This window comes from Erythrolamprus reginae, chromosome 9, assembly GCF_031021105.1.
Source record: "Erythrolamprus reginae isolate rEryReg1 chromosome 9, rEryReg1.hap1, whole genome shotgun sequence".
NCBI classification, from domain to species: domain Eukaryota; kingdom Metazoa; phylum Chordata; class Lepidosauria; order Squamata; family Dipsadidae; genus Erythrolamprus; species Erythrolamprus reginae.
This window is the reverse complement of record NC_091958.1, coordinates 38,281,255-38,306,048: the sequence shown is the minus strand read 5'-3', so window position 1 is coordinate 38,306,048 and position 24,794 is coordinate 38,281,255. Positions and strand designations below refer to the sequence as shown.

Genomic DNA, 24,794 nt, shown 5'->3' with positions numbered 1-24,794 from the left:
CACCGTCTGCTTGTTTGCTTTCTTTATTGTTTGAGCTGCTCAGAGAGGGAGGGTCATTTGAGATCTGCAGGTATTTGGGGGGAGGGGCTGGGAGCTTTGATGGGTGGGGGGCAGGCGGGGCTTCCTCTGTATCGCCACTACCAGTACGGATGCGTGTGCAGCTCCCGATAACCAGTGTGTGCGCGTTGGAGTGGGATTTATGCGCATGTGCAAGAAGCAAACTTTGAGAAGATACGTGGGCGTGTGAGATTTATTGATTTTTTTTGTTTCCGCGCATGAACAGAAGCAAAAAAAAGAGTAAAAAATCACCGAAATCACACGCGCATCCTTAACATTTCTGTTCTTGCGCATGTGCAGAAGCAAAATCTCGCTCCGATGCGCCCACCCGCTGGTCACCCGGAACTGTGTGCGCATCATTGTCTTTGCTACTGGTGTGCAGAGTGGCCCGTACCAGTAAGGAACCCATTACTGGTGTGTGCGTGTGTGTCGGGGGGGGGGGTGTCACATGATATGTTGGGACTGGCATTTGACATGTTTTTCCTGGGATTGTTGGGATTAGAGCTTTCGTTTGGCTGGCAAATCAAGTCAATAAGGTTGATATTCCTGGAGGCATCTGTAATATGGCAAATAATTTAGCTTTACTAGATAAGTGGTCAAAGCAATGGAAACTGCAGATTAATGTTTCCAAATGTAAAATAATGCACTTGGGGAAAAGGAATCTTCAATCTGAGTATTGTACTGTATTGGCAGTTCTGTGTTAGCAAAATGGGTTAACAGTGCAGTCAGGCGGTAGGGAAAGCGAGTAGTATGCTTGACTGCATAGCTAGAGATATAACAAGCAGGAAGAGGGTGATTGTGATCCCAGTGTATAGAGCGCAGGCGAGACCCCATTTGGAATACTGTGTCCAGTTCTGGAGATCTCACCTACAAAGAGATATTGATAAAATTGAACGGGTCCAAAGACGGGCTACAAAAATGGTGGAAAGTCGTAAGCATAAAATTTACCAGGAAACACTTTAATGAACTCAATCTGCATAGTCGGGAGGACAGAAGGGAAAGGGGGGACATGATCAAAACATTTAGATATGGTTTAAATAAGGTTCAGTAAACAAAGATATCAAGCCTAAACATATTTTTGCTGTAAGTAAAATATAGAGAGATTGCAGAGCTAACTTAACAATGAGTAACCATTAACAAGTGAGTAGCCAGAGAGAAAAACAGAGAGGGTGACTATGCTTGGCTGCATAGCTAGAGGTATAACAAGCAGGAAGAGGGAGATTGTGATCCCGCTATACATAACGCTGGTGAGACCACATTTGGAATACCATGTTCAGTTCTGGAGACCTCACAAGAAGATATTGACAAAATTGAATGGGTCCAAAGACAGGTTACAAGAATGGTGGAAGGTCTTAAGCATAAAACTTATTAGGAAAGACTTCATGAACTCAATCTCTATAGTCTGGAGGACAGAAGGGAAAGGGGGGACATGATCAAAACATTTAAATAGGTTAAAGTGTTTTTAATAGGAAAGTCAACCCAACAATAAGGGGGCACAATCTGAGGTTAGTTGGGGGAAAGATCAGAAGCAACGTGAGAAAATGTTATTTTATTGAAAGTAGATGCTTGGAACAAACTTCCAGAAGACTTGGTTGGTAAATCCACAGTAACTGAATTTAAACATGCTTGGGATAAACATATATCCATCCTAAGATAAAGTACAGGAAATAGTGTAAGGGCAGACTAGATGGACCAGGAGGTCTTTTTCTGCAGTCAATCTATGTTTCTAGGTGCCAACTTGTTCATCTTCATTTAACGACACCCCTCCACCGCCAAATCCCTAGCAGTGTGGAGGAATCGGCAATTGAATGGAGCTAGCTAGCTATTTTAATCGCTGGATGCCCTTCCTGTCGCCAATGCAGAGTTTTTTTCAGCAGATGCATTCTCAGTGATTCCAACTTAATCCTGGGGGAAAATCCAGTTGGAATGGATCTTCATTTTTTCCCCAACCTCATCTAAGTAACCTATCGACTCACCAACCATTCAAAGTTGCAATGTTTTTCCACACAACATTGAACCATCCCCGTGGTGACATGGTCAAAATTCAAGACACTTGGCCTGTGGCACATGACCGGTTGCAGTGTCTCGGAGTCACGTGACCACTTTTTGGTGACCTGACAAAGTCAGTGGAGAAGCCACAAGTTGCAAAATGGGGCAAACTTCATTTAACAGGTTATCGGCAAAAGAAAGTTATGGCTCAACTGTGGTCGTAAATTGAGGGCTAGCTGTACGATGGGAGCCTTGGCCAAGCCAAGCCAAGCAGGGACAATGGAGGAACTGAGGCTTTGGGATCCCATATACTTTACTGTTGATGGAGAAGAAGGAGGTGCTTTTGGGGAACTGTTGGCATAGCTCAGGAATCCAGCAACAATCCTGGATTTGAGATTTTTAAAACGGGTTGAATATCACAGACAGCTCTGGTTTTCACATACACTGGTACCTCTACCTATGAACGCCTCTACTTACGAACTTTTCTAGATAAGAACCGGGTGTTCAAGATTTTTTTGCCTCTTTTCAAGAACCCTTTTCCAGTTACAAACCTGAGCCTTTGAAACTAACCGGAAGAGGCAGGGAGAAGTCTCGGTGGGGCCTCTCTACGAATCTCCTGGGAGGAAACAGGGCCGGAAAAGGCAGAGAGAACCTCTGTGGGGCCTCTCTAGGAATCTCCTGGGAGGAAACGGACGGAAAAGGTGGGAGAAGCCTCCGTGGAGCCTTTAGGAATCTCCTGGGAGGAAACAGAGCTGGAAAAGGCATGGCGAAGCCTCCGTGGAGCCTCTAGGAATCTCCTAGGAGGAAACAGGGCTGGAAAAGCTGGGGAGAAGCCTCTGTGGGGCCTCTCTAGGAATCTCCTGGGAGGAAACGGCCGGAAAAGGTGGGAGAAGCCTCTGTGGAGCCTCTTGGAATCTCCTGGGAGGAAACAGGGCTGGAAAAGGTGGGGAGAAGCCTCTGTGGGGCCTCTCTAGGAATCTCCTGGGAGGAAACGGACGGAAAACGCAGGGAGAAGCCTCCGTGGTGCCTCTCTAGGAATCTCCTGGGAGGAAACAGGGCCTCCACCCTCCCTGTGGTTTCCCCAATCGCACACATTATTTGCTTTTACATTGATTCCTAGGGGTAAAATTCCTTCTTCTTACAAACCTTTCTACTTAAGAACCTGGCCACGGAACGAATTAAATTCGTAAGTTGAGTACCACTGTATATGTGTGGGTCCATGCCTTTTGCAGTTCTTTGGGTTTTCACCATTCTCACACGGTCGCAGTTGACAAGATGGAAATGCCTTTATGTCCCAAGAGTTTTAATGCTTCGGTCAGTGTATGGGATCACCATAAATTATGATTTGTGCCATAAACTTTCAACTTTCATTTTTAGATCTTTACAGTGTCTGATCTCCAGTTCTGTCTCTCTTATTCTGCTACGCCCTGGTTCTGCTTCTTCAATTATCCACACTTTCTTCTCCCCAACCACAGTAAAATCTGGTACGTTACAAACCAAGACTTTTTATCAGCTTGGATAAATTTGGAAATCCTACAGTATTTTAACTTGCTCATTTTATATCCCCCCCCCATGTATATGTTCCCACCCACTTTTCATTACGGGAACAGGGTATTTTTTGCAGATGTTCCAGTGTGGACGATAATGTGACACCTTTGTTTATCATCAGTTTGTGCAATCTTCTTGCATGACCTACTGTCTCTTCTGCTTTTTTTTCTCTTTTGCACAATCTGAACTTTGAATCATCGGATGAATCCCCCCCCCCCCCCCGTTCTGGCCTTGAGTGTGTATATTATTACTTTAATAACATTGCATTCCCTTTAAATGGCAGTGTGGATGAAAGACGCCTTCGTTATCCTTCTTCAGTTTGCAGTACAACCAGGTCAATGCCTACATTTACTTTATCCCACGGTGCAATTATTTTTATCTTCATGACAAAGCACCGCTCGGTTGCCCTAGTGCCCCAGTTTCTTGCCACATCCCCCCAGGGCTGTGTGTGTATATTTGTGTGCTTGTGTGTGTGCTCCCAGCTCCTTGCCCCTTCCATCTCCTGGGTGAGGAGGGATTACATCGCCTTGTGTTGTGACTTCCCCCTGCGGTTCATTGGCTTTCAGGCATCGCCCAGGCAACAAGAGAACACCAAACCGAAGAGGCTGGTCTGTTTCCTTACAGGAGAGATCAGCTTACTCATTGGCTAGGGGCATTGCCTATAGCAACGGGAAGACGCTGATCGGAGCTGCTTTTGTGGCAGGTGAGCATCCTCGAGGCCTCTGAGCGAGCCGGGGAATTTCCTGAGCTGGCAAAGCTGCCACCGGAGCCATGTCTCAGCCTGCGGTGCTCCTCACCCAGCAGCCGGCTCCGCAGAGCATCCCCGTGTCAGAGCTGCCCATGAAAGTTTATGAGCCGGCTCTGAACACCGGTCCCGATTCCTCCAGCGGCTTGGCCACAGCCGGCTTCCGCACCGCCAAGTTTCTGCCTGAAGAATGGCACCAGAACAACTACATCCGCTACCACGAGGCCTTTGCCGACCGCGACCACTCCGAGCGCTGCCGCCATGAGTCCCAGAACTTGGCCAATTACACGGCCGAGTTGGCCCAGCGCACCCAGGAGGACTCCACGGCTAAGGTGGGCCAGCGGCTCCAGGACATCCACTTCTGGAAGTCGGAGCTCCAGAGGGAGATTGAGGACCTGGTGTCGGAGACGGACCAGATGGCATCTCAGAAGCTGCGGCTGGAGAGGGCCATCGATGCCATGGACGTCCCCTATAGCATCGCCATGGACAATTTGCAGTGTCGGGAACGCCGTCAGCATCCTGACCTGGTGAGGGACCAGGTGGAGGCAGAGCTGCTCAAGGTAGGACATTTCCTTCACAAAAGGTTCCCGGGTGGCATGGCTGTTTGCACGTTCTTGGAGTCAGGGAAGAACTTGAGCTGAGAATGGAAGTTCTGTTTGGTAGCACAGAAGGTCCCCAATTTCTACTCTGGTTATCTCCATCATACCACAAAATATATATTTTTTAATTGACATACCCAAACCAAACCAAACCAAACCATATACAAGGGTTTTTATCCGCTCCATTCATTTAAAAGTTGTTCAGAGTAAAATTTTATCATACACAAAATTTCTAGAACTAATATATCCTCTATTACTTCATTTACAAATGTTCAATTTATTTGAATATTCTCTGTAATTATCTTGATTAACCATTAATTATTTTCCCCTTAATCTTTTGTTCTAACCAATTGTAAACCTTGTCCCATACTTTATAATATTCAGTTTCTTCTTGATCTTTTAACCTTCTCGTCATCATGTCCATTTCGGCGCATTCTACAGTTTTCTTAATTAATTCTTCTTCATGTGGGATTTCTTCCCCTTTCCATCTTTGAGCAAAAATTATTCTAGACGCTATTGGGATATGTATTATCAAATTTCTTTTGTATAATTTTTGAAGACTATACCTTAGTAGGAAAAATTCTGGGCCCTTTTTTATTTCATGTTTTGTGATTTCTTTTAGTAATTTCTCAATCATATTTCAGTATATTTTGGCTTTAGGACATGTCCACCACTGATGATAATATGAACCAATTCTTTAACATTTCCAACATTTTGGTTGAATGGTTGGGTATATTTTTGCTAATCTATTGGCTCTGGTAAATGCCATCAATAAAACATTTTAGTTGATTTTCCTTAAAAGTTTTAAGCAACTTTTCACAAAAGACACCCCCCCCCCCAAAACCCTGGAGAACTCAAAGCAGCCCAGAGTCAGTTTAGCACAAAAAGCTTATCACATTATGGCAGAGGTGTGAACTCAAGGCAGGTGGGACTTGTGTGACAAATTGTGGCCCAAACCAAGGTCTCCTCCTCCTCTTCCTCTTGTGCCATATCCATCTTTGAATGTGGGCAAATCATGTTGGTGACTCTATTTTTATCAACAGCTGCATGAAAAAGTGCTGCTGAGTTTTGTCCATTGGATTTTGAAGCCATGAAGTTCTTCTGCCTGGACCTCATTTGCCTTCAGTCTTTTTCTGGAGGATGAAATGAAGGATGCCGTATGTCCAAAATACTCTAACTTTCATTTTTTATGGTTTTGTGTCCAGTTCTGGAGACCTCACCTACAAAGAGATATTGATAAAACTGAACGGGTCCAAAGTAGAATGCTTGGCTGCACAGCTAGAGGTATAACAAGCAGGAAGAGGGAGATTGTGATCCTGCTGTATAGAGCACTGGCGAGACTCCATTTAGAATAACACTGTGTTCAGTTCTGGAGACCTCACCTACAAAGAGATATGAATAAAATTGAACGGGTCCAAAGTAGAATGCTTGGCTGCACAGCTAGAGATATAACAAGCAGGAAGAGGGAGATTGTGATCCTACTGTATAGAGCACTGGCGAGACTCCATTTAGAATAACACTGTGTTCAGTTCTGGAGACCTCACCTACAAAGAGATATGAATAAAACTGAACGGGTCCAAAGTAGAATGCTTGGCTGCACAGCTAGAGATATAACAAGCAGGAAGAGGGAGATTGTGATCCTACTGTATAGAGCACTGGCGAGACTCCATTTAGAATAACACTGTGTTCAGTTCTGGAGACCTCACCTACAAAGAGATATGAATAAAACTGAACGGGTCCAAAGTAGAATGCTTGGCTGCACAGCTAGAGGTATAACAAGCAGAAAGAGGGAGATTGTGATCCTGCTGTATAGAGCACTGGCGAGACTCCATTTGGAATAACACTGTGTTCAGTTCTGGAGACCTCACCTACAAAGAGATATGAATAAAACTGAACGGGTCCAAAGTAGAATGCTTGGCTGCACAGCTAGAGGTATAACAAGTAGGAAGAGGGAGATTGTGATCCTGTTGTATAGAGCGCTGGCGAGACCCCATTTGGAATACTGTGTTCAGTTCTGGAGACCTCACCTACGAAAAGATATGAATAAAACTGAACGGGTCCAAAGACGGGCTACAAAAATGGTGGAAGGTCTTAAGCATAAAACGTATCAGGAAAGACTTCATGAACTCAGTCTGTATAGTCTGGAGGACAGAAGGGAAAGGGGGGACAGGATCGAAACATTAAAATATGTTAAAGTGTTAAATCAGATTCAGGAGGGAAGTGTTTTTAATAGGAAAGTTGAACATAAATAAGAACAAGGGGGCACAATCTGAGGTTAGTTGGGAGAAAGATCAGAAGCAACATGATTATTTGACTGAAAGAGGAGCAGATGCTTGGAACAAACTTCCAGCAGACGTGGTTGGTAAATCCACAGGAACTGAATTTAAACATGCCTGGGATAAATATAGATCTATAAAATACAGGAAATAGTATAAGGGAAGACTAGATGGACCATGAGATACTTTTCTGCTGTCAATCTTCTATGTTTCTATGATGATTTCTCTTGGCTTTCCCAGGTGGTTTATCACCTCCGCATTTCTGATTTGGTCAACCCGACTTGTACGTAACAGCCGCCTGTAAATCCACATTTTTAATACTTTAGTTTCTTCAATTCGCTTTCTGTCTGAGACAGATTCTCCACTCCGTAGAGCAGGTTAGAAATGTCTCCCAGCTCACAGGTCTCCAACCTTGGCACCTTTAAGCCTGGCAGACTTCGACCCCCAGAATTCCATAGCCAGCAAAGCTGGGGAATTGCTGGGAGTTGAGGTCTGCCAGGTTTAAAGGTGCCAAGGTTGGAGACTCCTGATTTAGCCTAATGAATCCAGACAGAATAAACAATGTTGAGCTAGATGGAGTGGGATGTGGTATTTTTAGGACACCGTCCATAACTGTTGGGTTGGCAATATATTGGCTGCAGGTGTTGCAAACGGCCACAAGAGGGAGCTAGAGTTTATAACTTGTTTCTCAGAGTCATAGAAACATAGAAACATAGAAGATTAATGGCAGAAAAAGACCTCCTAGTCCATCTAGTCTGCCCTTGTACTATTTTCTGTATTTTATCTTAGGATGGATCTATGTTCATTCCAGGCATGTTTAAATTCAGTTACTGTGGGTTTACCAACCACATCTGCTGGAAGTTTATTCCAAGCATCTACTGCTCTTTCAGTAAAATAATATTTTGTCATGTTGCTTCTGATCTTTCCCCCAACTAACTTCAGATTGTGCCCCCTTGTTCTTGTGTTCACTTTCCTGTTAAAAACACTTTAACCTATTTAAATGTTTTTATCATGTCCCACCCTTTTCCTTTTGTCCTCCAGACTATACAGATTGAGTTATTTATTTATTTATTATTTAGATTTGTATGCCGCCCCTCTCCGCAGACTCGGGGCCGCTCACAGCAAGATACAACAATTCACGACAAATCTAAATATAATTTAAAATATTTTTTTTAAAAACCCATTTACTAAACAAACATACACACAAACATACCATGCATAAATTGTACATGCCCGGGGGAGGTGATTCAGTTCCCCCATGCCTGAAGACAAAGGTGGGTTTTAAGGAGTTTACGAAAGGCAGGGAGAGTAGGGGCAGTTCTAATCTCTGGGGGGAGTTGGTTCCAGAGAGTCGGGGCCGCCACAGAGAAGGCTCATGAAGTTCATGAAGTCTTTCCTGATACGTTTTATGCTTAAGACCTTCCACCATTCTTGTAGCCTGTCTTTGGACCTGTTCAATTTTGTCAATATCTTCTTGTAGGTGAGGTCTCCAGAACTGAACACAGTAATCCAAATGTGGTCTCACCAGCGCTCTGTATAGCAGGATCACAATCTCTCTCTTCCTGCTTGTTATACCTCTAGCTATGCAGCCAAGCATAGAGTCACCCTCTCTGTTTCTCTCTCTCTGGCTACTCACTGTTAATGGTTACTCATTGTTAGGTTAGCTCTGCAATCTCTCTATATTTTAGTTACCGGTATGTATCCATCCATCCATCCATCCATCCATCCATCCATCCATCCATCATCCATCCATCCATCCATCCATCCATCCATCCATCCATCCATCCATCCACCCATCCTTTCTCTCTCTCCCTCTCCCTCTCCCACAGCAGTTTTTTGATGTTAGAGGTAGCCCTCCGAGAGGTATGCAACCATGAGAGCTAGGAACTTTTCTTTTTTAAAAAACTACTTTTTAAACAAAATGCTCTGCTGTATTTTGCTTCTGCTTTGAAATCCAACAGGCAGACAGGTCTAAGTGGATGGAAAGTGCACCCATCATCTTAAAGGATTCCCTGATGTACTTATATTTTTACCATTTTCGTTTAGGAGACCGAGCTCATCCGAAATATCCAAGAGCTGCTGAAAAGAACAGTGAAGCAAGCAGTTAACCAGATACAGTAAGGCCTCTATACAGTTTCCAATTTCTAAGTTTTTTGGGGGGTGGGGTGGGGGTGGGGCAACATGCCTTGAACCAGCAGTCCCCAAACTATGGCCCATGGGCCACATGCGGCCCGCTGAGGCCATTTATCCGGCCCACGGGTGAGTGACAGGAGCACATCTAATTTTCCATGGATAAAAGGCGGTATTTTGTTAGTAACTAATATCAATCATCAAAAAAGTTGCAAAAAGTTTCCCCGCTTTGAAACTAACCCAGAGGAAAGTGTGTGTCACTTTGTGAAAGACGAAGGACTGTGAATTGCCTCACAGCTGCAAGCTAAGTATCTCAGAACAGATAAGGGACTTGTACAAATTACCAATTTGTTTGGAGACCAGTGCTCTTTGCTATACAAAAAGAGGGCTTCGTTTATTTGAATTAAGAACATTGTTTTGAATTTTCAAACATGTGTGTGTCTGAAATTTGTATCTGTGAATTTTCGGGAGGATTCTACCAGAGAGCTCAACAGAACACCTAGAGTACTGCATTCTGTTTTGGTTACCATACTATAAATTAAAAAAAAAATGTTGAGACTCTAGAAAGAGTGCAGAGAAGAGCAACAAAGATGATTAGGAGACTAGAGGCTAAAACATAGGATGAACAGTTGCAGGAACTGGGCATGGCTAGTTTGATGAAAAGAAGGACCAGGGGAGACAGGATAGCAGTCTTCCAATATCTCAGGAGCTGTTATAGAGCTGTTATAGAGGAAGGGATCAGGCTATTCTCCAAAACACCAGAATGCCAGACAAGGAATTTATTTATTTATTTTATTTATTTATTAAATTTGTATGCCGCCCCTCTCCGTAGACACGGGGCGGCTCACAGCAGTGATAGAAACAATGTACAATACAAATTTAATAATACAAAGTTAAAAACCCATAATTTAAAAAACATGCACACAACACACCATGCATAAATTATATAGGCCTGGGGAAGATATTTCAATTCCCCCATGCCTGACGGCAGAGGTGGGTTTTGAGAAGTTTACGAAAGGAAGGAGGGTGGGGGCAATTCTGATCTCTGGGGGGAATTGGTTCCAGAGGGCCGGGGCTGCCACAGAGAAGGCTCTTCCCCTGGGTCCCGCCAAATGACATTGTTTAGTCGACGGGACCCGGAGAAGGCCAACTCTGTGGGACCTAACCGGTCGCTGGGATTCGTGCGGCAGAAGGCGGTCCCGGAGATATTCTGGTCCGATGCCATGAAGGGCTTTATAGGTCATAGTGGATGGAAACTGAACAAAGAGAGATTCAACCTAGAAACAAGGAGAAACAATCAATGAGAGCAATCAACCCATAGAACAGAAGTTACTTTCAGAGGTTGTGGGAGCTTCATCACTGGAAGAGATTCTCAAGAAGAGATTGGACTGCCATCTGTGAGAAATGGTGTAGGGTCTCCTGGTTGGAGAAGGAGGTTGGACTAGATGACCTACAAAGTCCCTTCCAACTCTGTTAAATCTTTTAAATCTTCCCCAACTTTGCCTCCCTGGTTCCCAACCTCTTTGCACAATTTTGTACAACTAAAGAAGACTGATTTTGTCTGGATAAAGTTCTGGTCCTGCCATGCCCTGCCAAGTCCTTGTTTTTAAAAAATGTGATTAAAAATACATGTAATCTCAATTTACAATCACAATTAAGATTCGAACTTGGTGGGACAACTCAGTAATGTTCGTTTTTTACTCAAAAAAAAAAAATATTTGGTTCCTTTCCTGTTCATCCACCAGATGGCGGTATAATATAGGAAACAAGGAGACAGAATTGTCAAACTTAGAGGATTAAAATTGTTTATAAACGAAGTAAGGTAAATCAGAGAGAGCCTGTGGTTTTGTTTTATTTAAAATCTCCCCTGTGCTTTATTTTTGTAACCAAATATAGGAAAACCTAAAAGAATCTGGAGATCTGAAAGCAAGTTAAATTATTTAGGTCTATGAATAATAAAAATCGAGCAAAAGTCTTGATTCCCAAGATTTTCTGCTTTGACCTCTGCTTTATTTTATGTCTTTGTAAATTATAGATTTTTTAAAAAAATGTGCAACAACCAAAATAACCTTCCAAGTCCCTGTCAATATTTCCTTGTTGCTTGCACTGCCTGGCAGCTCTTAAATTCTTTATAAAACCCATCCCTGTTTAATTCTTATGGGTGATTATCACGTAGTGGAGTGATTTGAGAGAGATGATTCCTCAAATTATATTCCAATTATTTTCAATTGCACTCTTGAGATGTTCTTAGCATGACATTACATCCTGTTAAGCTTTCTTATGTTTCAGTTTAAATTGCCAGCAGGTGACTCGTAGAACAAGAAGTATTCTGTCATGTATCCTGTTTGAAACCTGGTGCTTTTACTGGAAATACAAAAGGTCTTGGTATATTTGGGTTTCTTCCCGTGTAGGATTTGGAAATTTCTGGCGATGTTTCGACGAGGTCTCACTCGTCATCTTCAGGCTGGTGTTTCTGTCCTTGTTCTCAGGCGAACACTGCGAGACCTGAGCTGCCTTCCTTCTATAAATACTGGTGGCTGGGTGTGGTTTGATGGCTCAGCAATTGCCTGCTGTGTAGAAACTTCTTGGTGAGTCAGTGGGGTAACAATTGGGGTCGTTGATGTAGCTGAGGTATGCTGATTAGTTAATGGTTGTAGATTAGATTAACTAATCAGCATACCTCAGCTACATCAACGACCCCAATTGTTACCCCACTGACTCACCAGGAAGTTTCTACACAGCAGGCAATTGCTGAGCCATCAAACCACACCCAGCCACCAGTATTTATAGAAGGAAGGCAGCTCAGGTCTCGCAGTGTTCGCCTGAGAACAAGGACAGAAACACCAGCCTGAAGATGACGAGTGAGACCTCGTCGAAACGTCGCCAGAAATTTCCAAATCCTACACAGGAAGAAACCCGAATATACCAAGACCGTCATACCTGTACCCATGAAAATCTACGAAAACACACATATATATATTTGTTTTCGTAGATTTTCACGGGTATATGTATGTAGATTGTTCTGAGTTAGGGTTTTGCCCCGTGTAATATTTTGAGTGTCTATGCGACGTTTCGGTGAAATCGCATTCACCATCATCAGGCTGAAGTTTTAAGCTTCGTGATGTTGTAAATATGGAATGTTTGCAACTGCCATTTCTTCCTTATATATAGTGTTAGGGGTGGAGATTTGGTTTGAATGTAGCAAATAGATTGGGTGACTATGTTTTAGTGATTTGATTGGTTGGTGGAATCACAATTACTTGAAGGATTGACATGGTGATTATTATGAAATGTTTTTTTGTTTAAGGCTGGTTTCCAAATCTCTGGTAGGCGGGACGTATCATCTCTTTTGTTTATGCAGAGGGGGTGTTTCTCAATCTCTATTGCTTCCATAATAATTCTTCTATATAAATTTTTTGTTTTGGAAAGTAATTTAGTTTTTTCAAAGTCAATTTCGTGCCCTGTTTTTTTAATGTGCTGGACAAGGGAGGAAGTCTTTTCTTCTTTTTTAACTGCATTCTTATGTTCTGCAATGCGTGCGCTCACTCTTCGATTGGTTTGTCCAATGTATATGGCTGCACATGTTTTGCAAGGGATTTCATAGATTCCTTGGTGTTCTAGTCGGATTTTATCTTTTGGGTTCCTTAGGATATTTGCTATTGTTTGGTTAGTGACAAATGAAGTTTTGATCTTATGTTTGTGCAGAATTTTACTAATTTTGTCTGTGGTGCCCTTGATGTAAGGGAGGAGGGTGGTACCATTATCCTGTTCTTGATCTTGATTTTTTGGGGGGTGTCTCTTTTTTGATTAGATTTGTGATTGTTTTCCTTTCGAATCCATTAGACAATTTCCTCACACATCTCAATAGCCTACACCCCAAAATAAAATTTACTATGGAAACAGAAGCCAATGATCAACTTCCCTTTCTGGATGTACTAATCTATAAAAAACCCAATGGCACCCTAGGACACACCATCTACCAAAAGAAAACCCATACCAACCGTTATTTAAATGCACACTCCCACCACCACTCCGCACAGATCACCTCAGTAGCCAAAACTCTCATCACCAGAACCAAACGCCTAGCTGACCATGAGCACTTAAAAACTGAATTGAACAAACTCAAAGATGTATTAATTTCTAATGGATTCGAAAGGAAAACAATCACAAACCTAATCAAAAAAGAGACACCCCCCCAAAAATCAAGATCAAGAACAGGATAATGGTACCACCCTCCTCCCTTACATCAAGGGCACCACAGACAAAATTAGTAAAATTCTGCACAAACATAAGATCAAAACTTCATTTGTCACTAACCAAACAATAGCAAACATCCTAAGGAACCCAAAAGATAAAATCCGACTAGAACACCAAGGAATCTATGAAATCCCTTGCAAAACATGTGCAGCCACATACATTGGACAAACCAATCGAAGAGTGAGCGCATGCATTGCAGAACATAAGAATGCAGTTAAAAAAGAAGAAAAGACTTCCTCCCTTGTCCAGCACATTAAAAAAACAGGGCACGAAATTGACTTTGAAAAAACTAAATTACTTTCCAAAACAAAAAATTTATATAGAAGAATTATTATGGAAGCAATAGAGATTGAGAAACACCCCCTCTGCATAAACAAAAGAGATGATACGTCCCGCCTACCAGAGATTTGGAAACCAGCCTTAAACAAAAAAACATTTCATAATAATCACCATGTCAATCCTTCAAGTAATTGTGATTCCACCAACCAATCAAATCACTAAAACATAGTCACCCAATCTATTTGCTACATTCAAACCAAATCTCCACCCCTAACACTATATATAAGGAAGAAATGGCAGTTGCAAACATTCCATATTTACAACATCACGAAGCTTAAAACTTCAGCCTGATGATGGTGAATGCGATTTCACCGAAACGTCGCATAGACACTGGGGCTCCCTTAATCTTCAGGTTGATGTTTCTGTCCTTGTTCTAGGGCGAACACTGCGAGACCTGAGCTGCCTTCCTTCTATAAATACTGGTGGTTGGGTGTGGTTTGATGGCTCAGCAATTGCCTGCTGTGTAGAAACTATATATATATTTAAAATTAAGGGAGACTAGGATAGCGCTATTTCTGCCTTATTTTGGCCTCATCAGCTAGCCATACCCTTACTGGGATTTGATCCTGTGGCTCCCTTAATCTTCAGGCTGGTGTTTCTGTCCTTCTTTCTAGGGCGAACACTGCGAGACCTAGCCTCCCTTAATTTTCAAATTCAGCAAAAAAACATGTGACAAATATATATATATATATATATATATATATATATATATATATATATATATATATATATATATATATATATATATATATATAAATAAAAACTGGAAACATATATATATGTTTCTACTTTCCAAACAAGTGTCCCATGAAAGCAAAACTAATGTTCAGAAATTGTGTCAGTATTGGTTAATGTTTTAATATTTTTATTTGTTATACCCTTCTACGTAACTGCAGTACTGTACAAGATTTCCATTTTTCAAAACCACAGTCCTGTGACGTAGGTTGAACTGAGAGAGAATGGTGGATCAAGAGTTCTTGAGTTATTTCCTTGGCTATCTAACAGTTGTTGGAAATAAACCAGCAGTTGGATCAGTTGAAAAAGAGAGTTTATTCCTCTTTAAAGAGAAATATAGCAATTTATAAAGTGCGTTGGCTCTTTCAGCTTGACCTTGAATTGAGATCTGAACCCAATGCTACACTTAAAATTTCAAAAGAATTACATTGTGTAGTCTCTATTTCGATGCCCCTCCTATTCGATACAGTCACCGCTCAGAGATACTCCGCAACAGTTCAGAGACAACAGCATCTCTGACATGTTCATCAACACCTTCCCATTATTGCCCACAAAATATTTTGCAAACACAGCATTTTCTTATCTCTCTTGCCTTGGCATTAAGGAATGTCCCTTTAGTTGGGCCCCTTTCTAACTAACAAAAAATGCCTGTTCAGCATATATTTTCTCCAACTATCTTAAAGCAACTAATGTTTGACAAATTCAAGCCGGAAGGCGTGATGGCGAACCTATGGCACGGGTGCCACAGGTGGCACATGGAGCCATAGCTGCTGGAACACGAACCGTTGCCCTAGCTCAGCTGCAGCGTGCCTGTGTGTGCCAGCCAGCTGATTTTTGGCTCACTCAGAGGCTCTGGGAGGGCGTTTTTGGCTTCAGAGAGGCTCATCACCTTGGTTTTTCATTTTTAATTATTATAATTTCATTTTTTTAACAGATAAGTTAAGGTTAGAAGTCCCAAAGGTGCTTCCCCCACCCCACCCAGAGGCAACTGGACTTTCTGAGTTATTTTATTTAATAATAATAATAATAATAATAATAATAATAATAATAATAATAATTTATTAGATTTCTATGTAAACACATCTAATTTGTAGATTTGTAATTAAACAAATTAAATTTATTTAATTCAATTCGTATGCCACCCAACTCCCTAGACCAGTGGTTCTCAATCTTTCTAATGCCGTGACCCCATGTTGTGGTGACCCCCAACCATAAGTCTAGCACCAGTTCTCCCAACAGAGCTTTAAGCTGATTGGTAGGAAGGTCAGAGGGAAACCCTCACTGTAGACGCCTGATTGGTTGGACTATAAAAATATGTTCCAAGGCACCAGAATAGAAGCTTTAGTTCCTAACGTCATGGGACATTTGTCTTTCCCATAGGCGACCCCTTTAAAATGGTCGATGGAGGAGATGAGTAATGGTGGTAGCACTATGTATTGATATAACACACACACAAAAATATTATTGGAATAATTTAGTTTAAACATATTCAAACTATATAATTTTTTTTACTTAGTCTTTTTTAGTTGTAATATTCAAATTTACTTTATATATAATCTATTTCATTATTATATAATATATACTATCTTATTGGAATAACTATTTTATTAGACATATAGAATTACGGTTTGTTAGATTTTTTTGTTGCAATATGAAGAATTATTTTATATATAATCTACTTGCCTTAAAAGATTATAAGAAAATTGCCTTTTGGAATAATGGAATAAATAGATTTGTAAGACTCAAATAAGTGAATTTGATGACCAGCGATTAATGTAAAGGCTATTGCAATGTTTTGATATTAGATGGAGAAAAGCTATATTTTTAATAGGTTTTTGAATATGTAAGATGTCATATGTTTTTACAGTCCCTTTGTTTTTTCCCCGCCAAAGAATTTTTTTTATTTTTTTCTCTCCAATCACAGTACAATAAAAATTATAACAACAGCATCAAGTTTTTTTTTTACAATAAATCAATTTCAGGAAGTTATATAATATAATGCTACCACCTTCACTCTTGACATCGGAATAAAAATAACTGCCCAATTTTTTAATGCTATAGAAATATACTACAGTAGTACCTCTAGATATGAGCTGCTCTACATGCGAGCATTTCAAGATACGAGCTAGGAGGGGAGAGACATTTCTGTTCTAGTTCCGCGCTGAAATTCGGGATACGAGCCAAGCGTCCACTAGGTGGCGCAAGAATCCTTGCTTTTGGATATCTCGGAGGGGAAAAACAACTTGTTCCAGATACGAGTGCCTCGAGATACAAGCTCCCTTATGGAACGAATTATGCTTGTATCTAGGGGTACTACTGTATTAATATAAATCCAGACAAAAAGTTCTTTAAAGAACTCGACAAAATAGTATTAAATTAATGGTCCGATGCCATGAAGGGCTTTATAGGTCATTACCAACACTTTGAATTGTGTCGGAAATTAATCGGCAGCCAGCGCAATACTTTTTTACACCTTCGCGGAAGGCTGGGGGGTGGGGGTGGGGCTCACCTCACCCCACTTTTGACGAGAGGTTGGGCACTAAACTTTGTGGTCCCTCATCTCTCCAGGTTAAATCGGGACCAGAAGCAGGTCTGCGAGATGGATTGGTCGGACAAGGTGGAAACCTACAACATTGATGAGAAATGTGGGCGGTACAACAACCAGAGCACCAACATTCGATTCCATCCCACCTCCACCAAGTTTGAGGACAGGTGAGACAAAGTCCTAGTTGGGGGTGAAGCAAGGGCACCCAGGATTGCATTGTTGGGCAAAACCCTCTGGTTGATCTCCTTTGGTCTCCATCTTCCATTTTGTGCCCTCAAAGCAGATCGCTTGTCGACACACATTTTCCCCCTTCTCTTTCCCAATCCACAGTTCTGCACTTCTGCAAGTGTTCACATCTGTGAAAATGTTTACTGACCCCTCACATCCTGGACATAAACTGTTTTGACTTCTACCCTCAAAACGTCACTACAGAGCATTGCACACCAAGACAACTAGACACAAGGACAGCTTTTTCCCGAACGCCGTCACTCTGCTAAACAAATAATTCCCTCAGCACTGTCAAACTTTTTACTAAGTCTGCACTTCTATTACTACCAGTTTTTTCTCCTCATTCCTATCATCCTTTTCCTCCCACTTAGGACTGTATGACTGTAACTTGTTGCTTGTATCCTAAGATTTTTATTAATATTGATTGTTTCTTCATTGCTTATTTGACCCCTATGACACTCATTTAACTGTTGTGCCACAGGATTCTTGACAAATGTATCTTTTTCCTTTATGTACACTGAGAGCATCTGCACCAAGTCAAATTCATTGTGTGTCCCATCACACTTGGCCAATAAAGAATTCTATTCTATTCTTTAAAGGAGAATGTTTGTAGCTCAACCTAGAAGCAATGGGTCCTTGGAGCTTGCTTGTTTTCTTGAAGGTGTGGATGTGTGGACCTCTTCAGGCCACCAAGGTTGGGAAATCCTATTCCACACATTGGACCTTTGATGAAGGTAGTTTCCAAATCAAAGGCTCCACTGCTTCAAAATGACTATCAACGACCTAACAGCTCTGATGCCACTAGCTCTATTACTGTGGATGGGGAAGCACCAGGATCGGTTGCTGTGTTGGTCCCTTTCTAAATCCTTACTATTTATATTGATATTTTGCCTTTTCCATGTAGAGCACTTTCACTTGACTGTTGTGTGAGATTATGATTGATTAGGGTAGAGGACCCCAAGCTTGGCAACGTTAAGACTTGTGGACTTTAGCTCCCAAAATTCCCCGTCCAGCTGGAGAATTCTGGAAGCTGAATTTCCACAAGTCTTAAAGTTGCCAAGGTTGAAGACCTCTGGATTAGGGCTTGGACTCCCTTGCCTGTCCTGGTATCTTTGGTGGTGGTTTAAACTAGCAGATGGCAGCATCGAGCCAACTTCATGTAACTCAGAAACTAAGCCAAGTTATGCTTGCGATAAGAGATGACCAAGAAATCTCAGGATTGTAGGTAACTCAATCTTGACATTTCCCGCTATCACCCCAGGCAGCTTTGTACAGTATTAGTAGTTCTCTCCTTCTGTTGGCATCAGGACAAGAATCCTTAATAGTGTTGTGGACCTGACTGAAGCCATCTTGGAGTTGCAGTGTTGCCACTGAATAGAGGGGAAATAGAGAGGAGGGATTAGAGATAGCTGGGATTCTATAGCCAAAACAAAATACTTTCTCTTCGGAACCAAGGACGTTTTCACACTTGGTCAGAGGAAGGAGGAGTGATGTCACCAGGCAACCAGATGACGCCTTGATTAGACCATGTGACTAATTGTTTGAGGAGGGGGAAAACTTATACTTTTAATTAGGTGACAACTGCGGGAACCTTCAGAGTTGGTTTTCAGCAGAACTGTGCCAATATGATATATCAAAATAAAACGATTCTTTGAGGAATCTACAGAAGGATCTATCGATGTAGCTGCTAGGGGGTGAAAGTGACGTGATGGCACATAATAATTCAATCAAGAGACAGATAGAAAGTGGAGGAAGTGGCTGACCAATGAGTTTCATGGCCAAGTCAGTTGGATCCTGATTCTCTTGGAAGGTCCATCTTTCTCCCCACTCTACTGTCACATTTCTTACATTTCTTTTGAGATGTGTTCCATATGAATGAAGATCAGTGGTGAGCAGCAGGAAGGACGGGGTGAAATGCAGTTCCACTGGCGGAAATGAAGCTGAGTGCCCAACTCCGACTGACCATCCCCCCTCCCATCCTCTTCCTCCTCCTCGGAAAGTGGCAGGGAGACCAGCACCGGCAGGAGTTGCAGGGGGCCCATTTCCTCCCCCCTCTGTTCTCAACAGCTGATTGGCACCCATTCACCTACCTACCTAGCCTGAGGCGGGGGGGGGGGCGACCCAGGAAGGAGAGTGCGGGAAACACAAAGCTAATTGTCACCCCAGTGAGTGACACTGGTGAGGTTGTAAGTCGAGGACTTAACAGTTCACTTGAACAATGATGATCATTCAAGCCACTCCCACCTGGTCACATGGCCGGCAAGCCACTCCTACCCAGTCACATGACCAGCAAGCCACACCCACAAAATAAGCCACATCCACAGTGTGGCAGTAAAAATTCTGGCTGCCCATTACTGATGAAGATGTCCTGTAAATTTAGGCCATAGGTAGGTGTGGGCTACTGCCCGGATGGGGGAGAACGCAGTGGGGGTAGCAAAACTGGAGCTCCAGCCCAGAACACCAAATTTGCACTGAAAGATGTTGAAAGAAAATGCATAAGCCACACCCGCAATGTGGTAGTAAAAATTTTGGTAGCCCTTCACTGGCCACAGGTTAAGGTTATGGACATATGATTTACACCCTTTCTCCCCACTCCCCCCCATCTGTCTCTTCCCTGCAGTGCTTCCACCCCAGAGACGTGGGCCAAGTACAGCCACGACAACATCTACAGGGCCGAGCGAGAAAGACTGGCTTCCGTCAATCTCCGTGCCCTGATTGACAACATCCTCCACGACACAGCGGAGGATCTGCGCGTGCAGCTTGACATGGTGAACCAGGCCTTTGCCCAGCGCTGCGAGGAGCTGGAGGATGCCAAGCACAAGTTGGAGCACAGTTTACGAAAAGTATGGGACCGCCTCCTCTGGTCCTCCCGCTGGGGTCTATTTATTTTATTTTATTTTAATTTATTTAATTTGACTTCTATGCCGCCCAATCTTGCTGAAAACTGGTGAAACCTCTCCAGCGAGAGCATCCTTTCGCGGGCCCCAGGGGAAGAGCCTTCTCTGTGGCGGCCCCGGCCCTCTGGAACCAACTCCCCCCGGAGATTAGAACTGCCCCCACCCTCCCTGTCTTTTGTAAACTACTCAAGACTCATTTATACTGCCAGGCATGGGGGAGTTGAGATATTCCTTCCCCCTAGGCCATTACAAGTTATGCATGGTATGTTTGTGTGTATGTTTGGTTTTATAATAAGGGTTTTTAGTTGTTTTATTACTGGATTGTTACATGTTGTTTTTATCACTGTTGTTAGCAGCCCCGAGTCTGCGGAGAGGGGTGGCATACAAATCCAATAAATTATTATTATTATCCTCAACAGGCTCAAACTCAACCCTGACAAGATGCAGTGGCTGTGGGTTTTGCCTCCCAAGGACAATTCCATCTGTCCATCCATTACCCTGGGGGGGGAATTATTGACCCCCTCGGAGAGGGTCCGCAACTTGGGCATCCTCCTCGATCCACAGCTAACTTTAGAACTCCATCTTTCGGCTGTGGCGTTTGCCCAGGTTCTCCTGGTGCACCAATTGTGGCCCTATCTGGACAGGGAAGCTCTACTCACAGTCACTCATGCCCTCATCACCTCGAGGTTCGACTACTGTAACGCTCTCTATATGGGGCTACCTCTGAAGAGTGTTCGGAAACTTCAGATTGTGCAGAATGCACTGCGAGAGCAATCATGGACCTTCCCAGATACACCCAAGTCTCGTCAACACTCCGCGGCCTGCACTGGCTGCCGATTAGTTTCCGGTCACAATTCAAAGTGTTGGTAATGACCTATAAAGCCCTGAATGGCATCGGACCAGAATACCTACGGGAGCGCCTTCTGCTGCACGAATCCCAGCAGCCGATTAGATCCCACAGAGTTGGCCTTCTCCGGGTCCTGTCAACTAAATAATGTCATCTGGCAGGACCCAGGCGAAGAGCCTTCTCTGTGGCGGCCCCGGCCCTCTGGAATCAACTCCCCCTGGAGATTCAAACTGCCCCCAACCTCCTCGCCTTCCGCAAGACTCTGAAAACTCATCTATGTCGCCAGGCATGGGGAAATTGATCTATCCCTTGGCTAGTAAGATTTATGTATGGTTATGACTGAGTAGTATTGTTTGTTTTTTTAATGATAGGGGTTTTTTAGCCATAGTTTTAATTATTAGATTTGTTGTACATTGTTCATTGTTGCTGTGAGCCGCCCCGAGTCTTCGGAGATGGGCGGCATACAAATCTAATAAATTATTATTATTATTATTATTATCCTCCTGCAAGATTTCACTTGCTTCAAATGCGCAGAAGGCAAATCTCATGCTGATGGGCATGTGTGCCTGCCCACTGCAAGCCCCTGGGCCCGCAATGAGGTTGACTTTGGAGCAACTAAGATGATTAGGGGACTGGAGGCTAAAACATATGAAGAATGGCTGCAGGAAGTGGGTTATGTTTAATTTAGAGGAAGAAAAAGACCAGGGGGGAAATGATAGCAGTGTTCCAATATCTGAGGGCCTTCAACAAAGACAAATGTGTTTGTGTGTGTGTGGGTGTCAAACTATTTTCCAAATCTCCAAAAAGAAAGATGCGAAACAAGGGATAGAAATTCACCAAGGAGACAAGCAGTCTAGAACTGAGGAGGAACTTCCTAAGCAGTCTAGAACTAAGGAGGACAATTAACCAGTGGAACAACTTGCCACCAGAAATTGCAGATGCTCCATCACTGGAGGTTTTCAAGCAGCGATTGGACAACCATTTGTCTGAAATAGTATAGGGTCTCCTCTTGAGTTGGATTAGAAGAACTTCAAGGTGCCTCCTAGCTCTATTGTGATTGATAGATGGCATATCTTCTTGGAAATACTGTAAGTTGAGTCCTACCTTGATTCGACTCTTTGCAAATTGTTGTCAATGCATACACCATTGGTGATCAGTTACTCTTCCTTCCTTCCTTCCTTCCTTCCTTTTTCTCTTTCTCCTTCCTTCCCTTTCTTTCTTTCTTTCTTTCTTTCTTTCCCTTTCTTTCTTTCTTTCTTTCTTTCTTTCTTTCTTTCTCTTTCTTTCTTTCATTCCTTGTTTATTTATGCCACTATCTTTCACATCTTCGTTGAACAGACCCTCCAGGAGATCGGGCACCAAGAGCGTAACATCGAGGCCCTGAAGCAAGCCATTAAGGATAAAGAGACGCCCCTCAAAGTGGCCCAAACCAGGCTTTATGATCGCTCCTTTAGGCCCAATGTGGATCTCTGCAGAGACACTGCCCAGTTCAGGTAAGTCCGTGAAAGGATGATGATAATGATGATAATTGCATCAATGTTTCTCAACCTGAGTGGTGCAGTGGCCTAGAGGTGGAGCTCTCACCTCACAATCAGGAGGCTGTGAGTTTGATCCTAGGTAGAGGCAGATATTTCTCTTTCTGGGCACAATGGGAATATATCTGCTGAACAAAATTCCGCTTTGGCGACAGGGAGGGCATCCAGCCATTAAACACTCTGCTAGCTCCATTCAGTTGCCCTGACTCTACCTTGCAAGGGGTTATGCTGCAGTGGCTCTCAACCTTGTATTGGCAGTTCTGTGTTAGCAAAAACTTCAGAAGAGAAGGTTTTAGGGGTAGTGATTTCTGACAGTCTCAAGATGGGCGAGCAGTGCTGCTTGTATGTACACTGAGAGCTTATCTACCCAAGACAAATTCCTTGTGTGTTGAACCACACTTGGCTGACAAAGAATTCTCTTATTCTATTATTATTATTATTATTATTATTATTATTATTATTATTATTATTATTATTATATGCCCAGGTTCGCCTGGTGCACCAGTTGCAGCCCTATTTGGACCAGGAGTCACTGCTCACAGTCACTCATGCCCTCATCACCTCGAGGCTTGACTACTGTAACACTCTCTACATGGGGCTACCTTTGAAGAGTGTTCGGAAACTTCAGATTGTGCAAAATGCAGCTGCGAGAGCAATCATGGGATTTCCCAAATATGCCCATGTTACTCCAACACCCCATAGTCTGCATTGGTTGCTGATCAGTTTCTGGTCACAATTCAAAGTGTTGGTCATCACCTATAAAGCCCTTCACGGCACTGGACCAGGGTATCTCCGAGACCGCCTTCTGCCACACGAATCCCAGCGACCGGTCAGGTCCCACAGAGTTGGTCTCCTCCAGGTCCCGTCAACTAAACAATGTCGTTTGGCGGGACCCAGGGGAAGAGCCTTCTCTGTGGCGGCTCCGACCCTCTGGAATCAGCTCCCTCCAGAGATTAGAACTGCCCCCACCCTCCTTGCCTTTCATAAACTCCTTAAAACCCACCTCTGTCGTCAAGCGTGGGGGAACTGAAACATTTCCCCCTGCCTATAAAGTTTTTTGTGTATGATATGACTGTATGTATGTTTTCATATATTGGGGTTTCTTGTGTTTTAGACTTTTTAAATGTATTATTGTTATTTTAGATTCTAACTATTAGATTTGTCATTATATATTGTTTTTATCATTGCTGTAAGCCGCCCCGAGTCTACGGAGAGGGGTGGCATATAAATTTAATAAATATTATTATTATTATTATTATTATTATTATTATTATTATTATTATTATTATTATTATTATTATGGCTGATGTGAGGCAGATCCATTTGCTCATGGAATATGGTTTAGCAAAATCTGCATTCCTGTTTAAATGTATTGGTGAACATTTCCTACAAAATGTTATGTCCAGCCCCAGCTTCTCATTCTCTGCTACGGAGAGGTCTCAGTCCACACCACCAACATGCTCCTCTCTTTTGTCCCCCCTTCAGGCTCATCAGTGAAGTGGAAGAACTGACTGAATCCATTGACTCTCTCAAAAAGAAGCTTGTGGATGCCGAGCAAAGCCTCCGGAATCTGGAGGACAGCCGGATGCATCTGGAGAAGGAGATTGCCGTGAAGGTCAACAGCCTTTTTATCGACCGGCAGAAATGCATGGGCCATCGTATCAAATACCCCACTATCCTGAGACTGGCAGGCTACCAGTAGGAGGTTGTGTCACTGGAAGCAAAATGGACAATCCATTTTGGTCTCTGAAAGTTTCTACTTTCCTAAAAAAAAAAAGGTTCCATTCTTGAATCTTGTAAATGCTGGAATGAATTAAAATATAGAATTGTTGTGGAAGATAATTGAATGCAAATTTTATTTATTTTTTATTTGTTTTAGTTTTTATTTATTCATTTGTCCAATACACAAATACATAGGAAGAAAAATAGACATGTGATAATATAAAAGAGGGTAAAAGTGAACTTAGAGGAGAGGATATATGAAAGGAAGAGAATATATAAGATAGGTGGAAGAAAGGAAAGACAATTGGACAGGGGACGAAAGGCACACCAGTGCACTTATGTATG

The 24,794-nt window shown here is 42.7% G+C and overlaps 1 protein-coding gene across 1 annotated transcript; it reads left to right on the top strand.

Moving 5' to 3' along the window:
• Positions 1–4,169: 4,169 nt before the first annotated feature.
• Positions 4,170–24,564, top strand: TEKT4 (tektin 4). The gene is made up of 6 exons (XM_070760838.1): positions 4,170–4,899; positions 9,261–9,331; positions 17,244–17,387; positions 20,069–20,291; positions 22,531–22,685; positions 24,213–24,564. Exons 1-6 carry the CDS (start codon positions 4,366–4,368, stop codon positions 24,427–24,429), a joined length of 1,344 nt encoding a protein of 447 aa, XP_070616939.1. The 5' UTR covers positions 4,170–4,365; the 3' UTR covers positions 24,430–24,564.
• Positions 24,565–24,794: the final 230 nt, after the last annotated feature.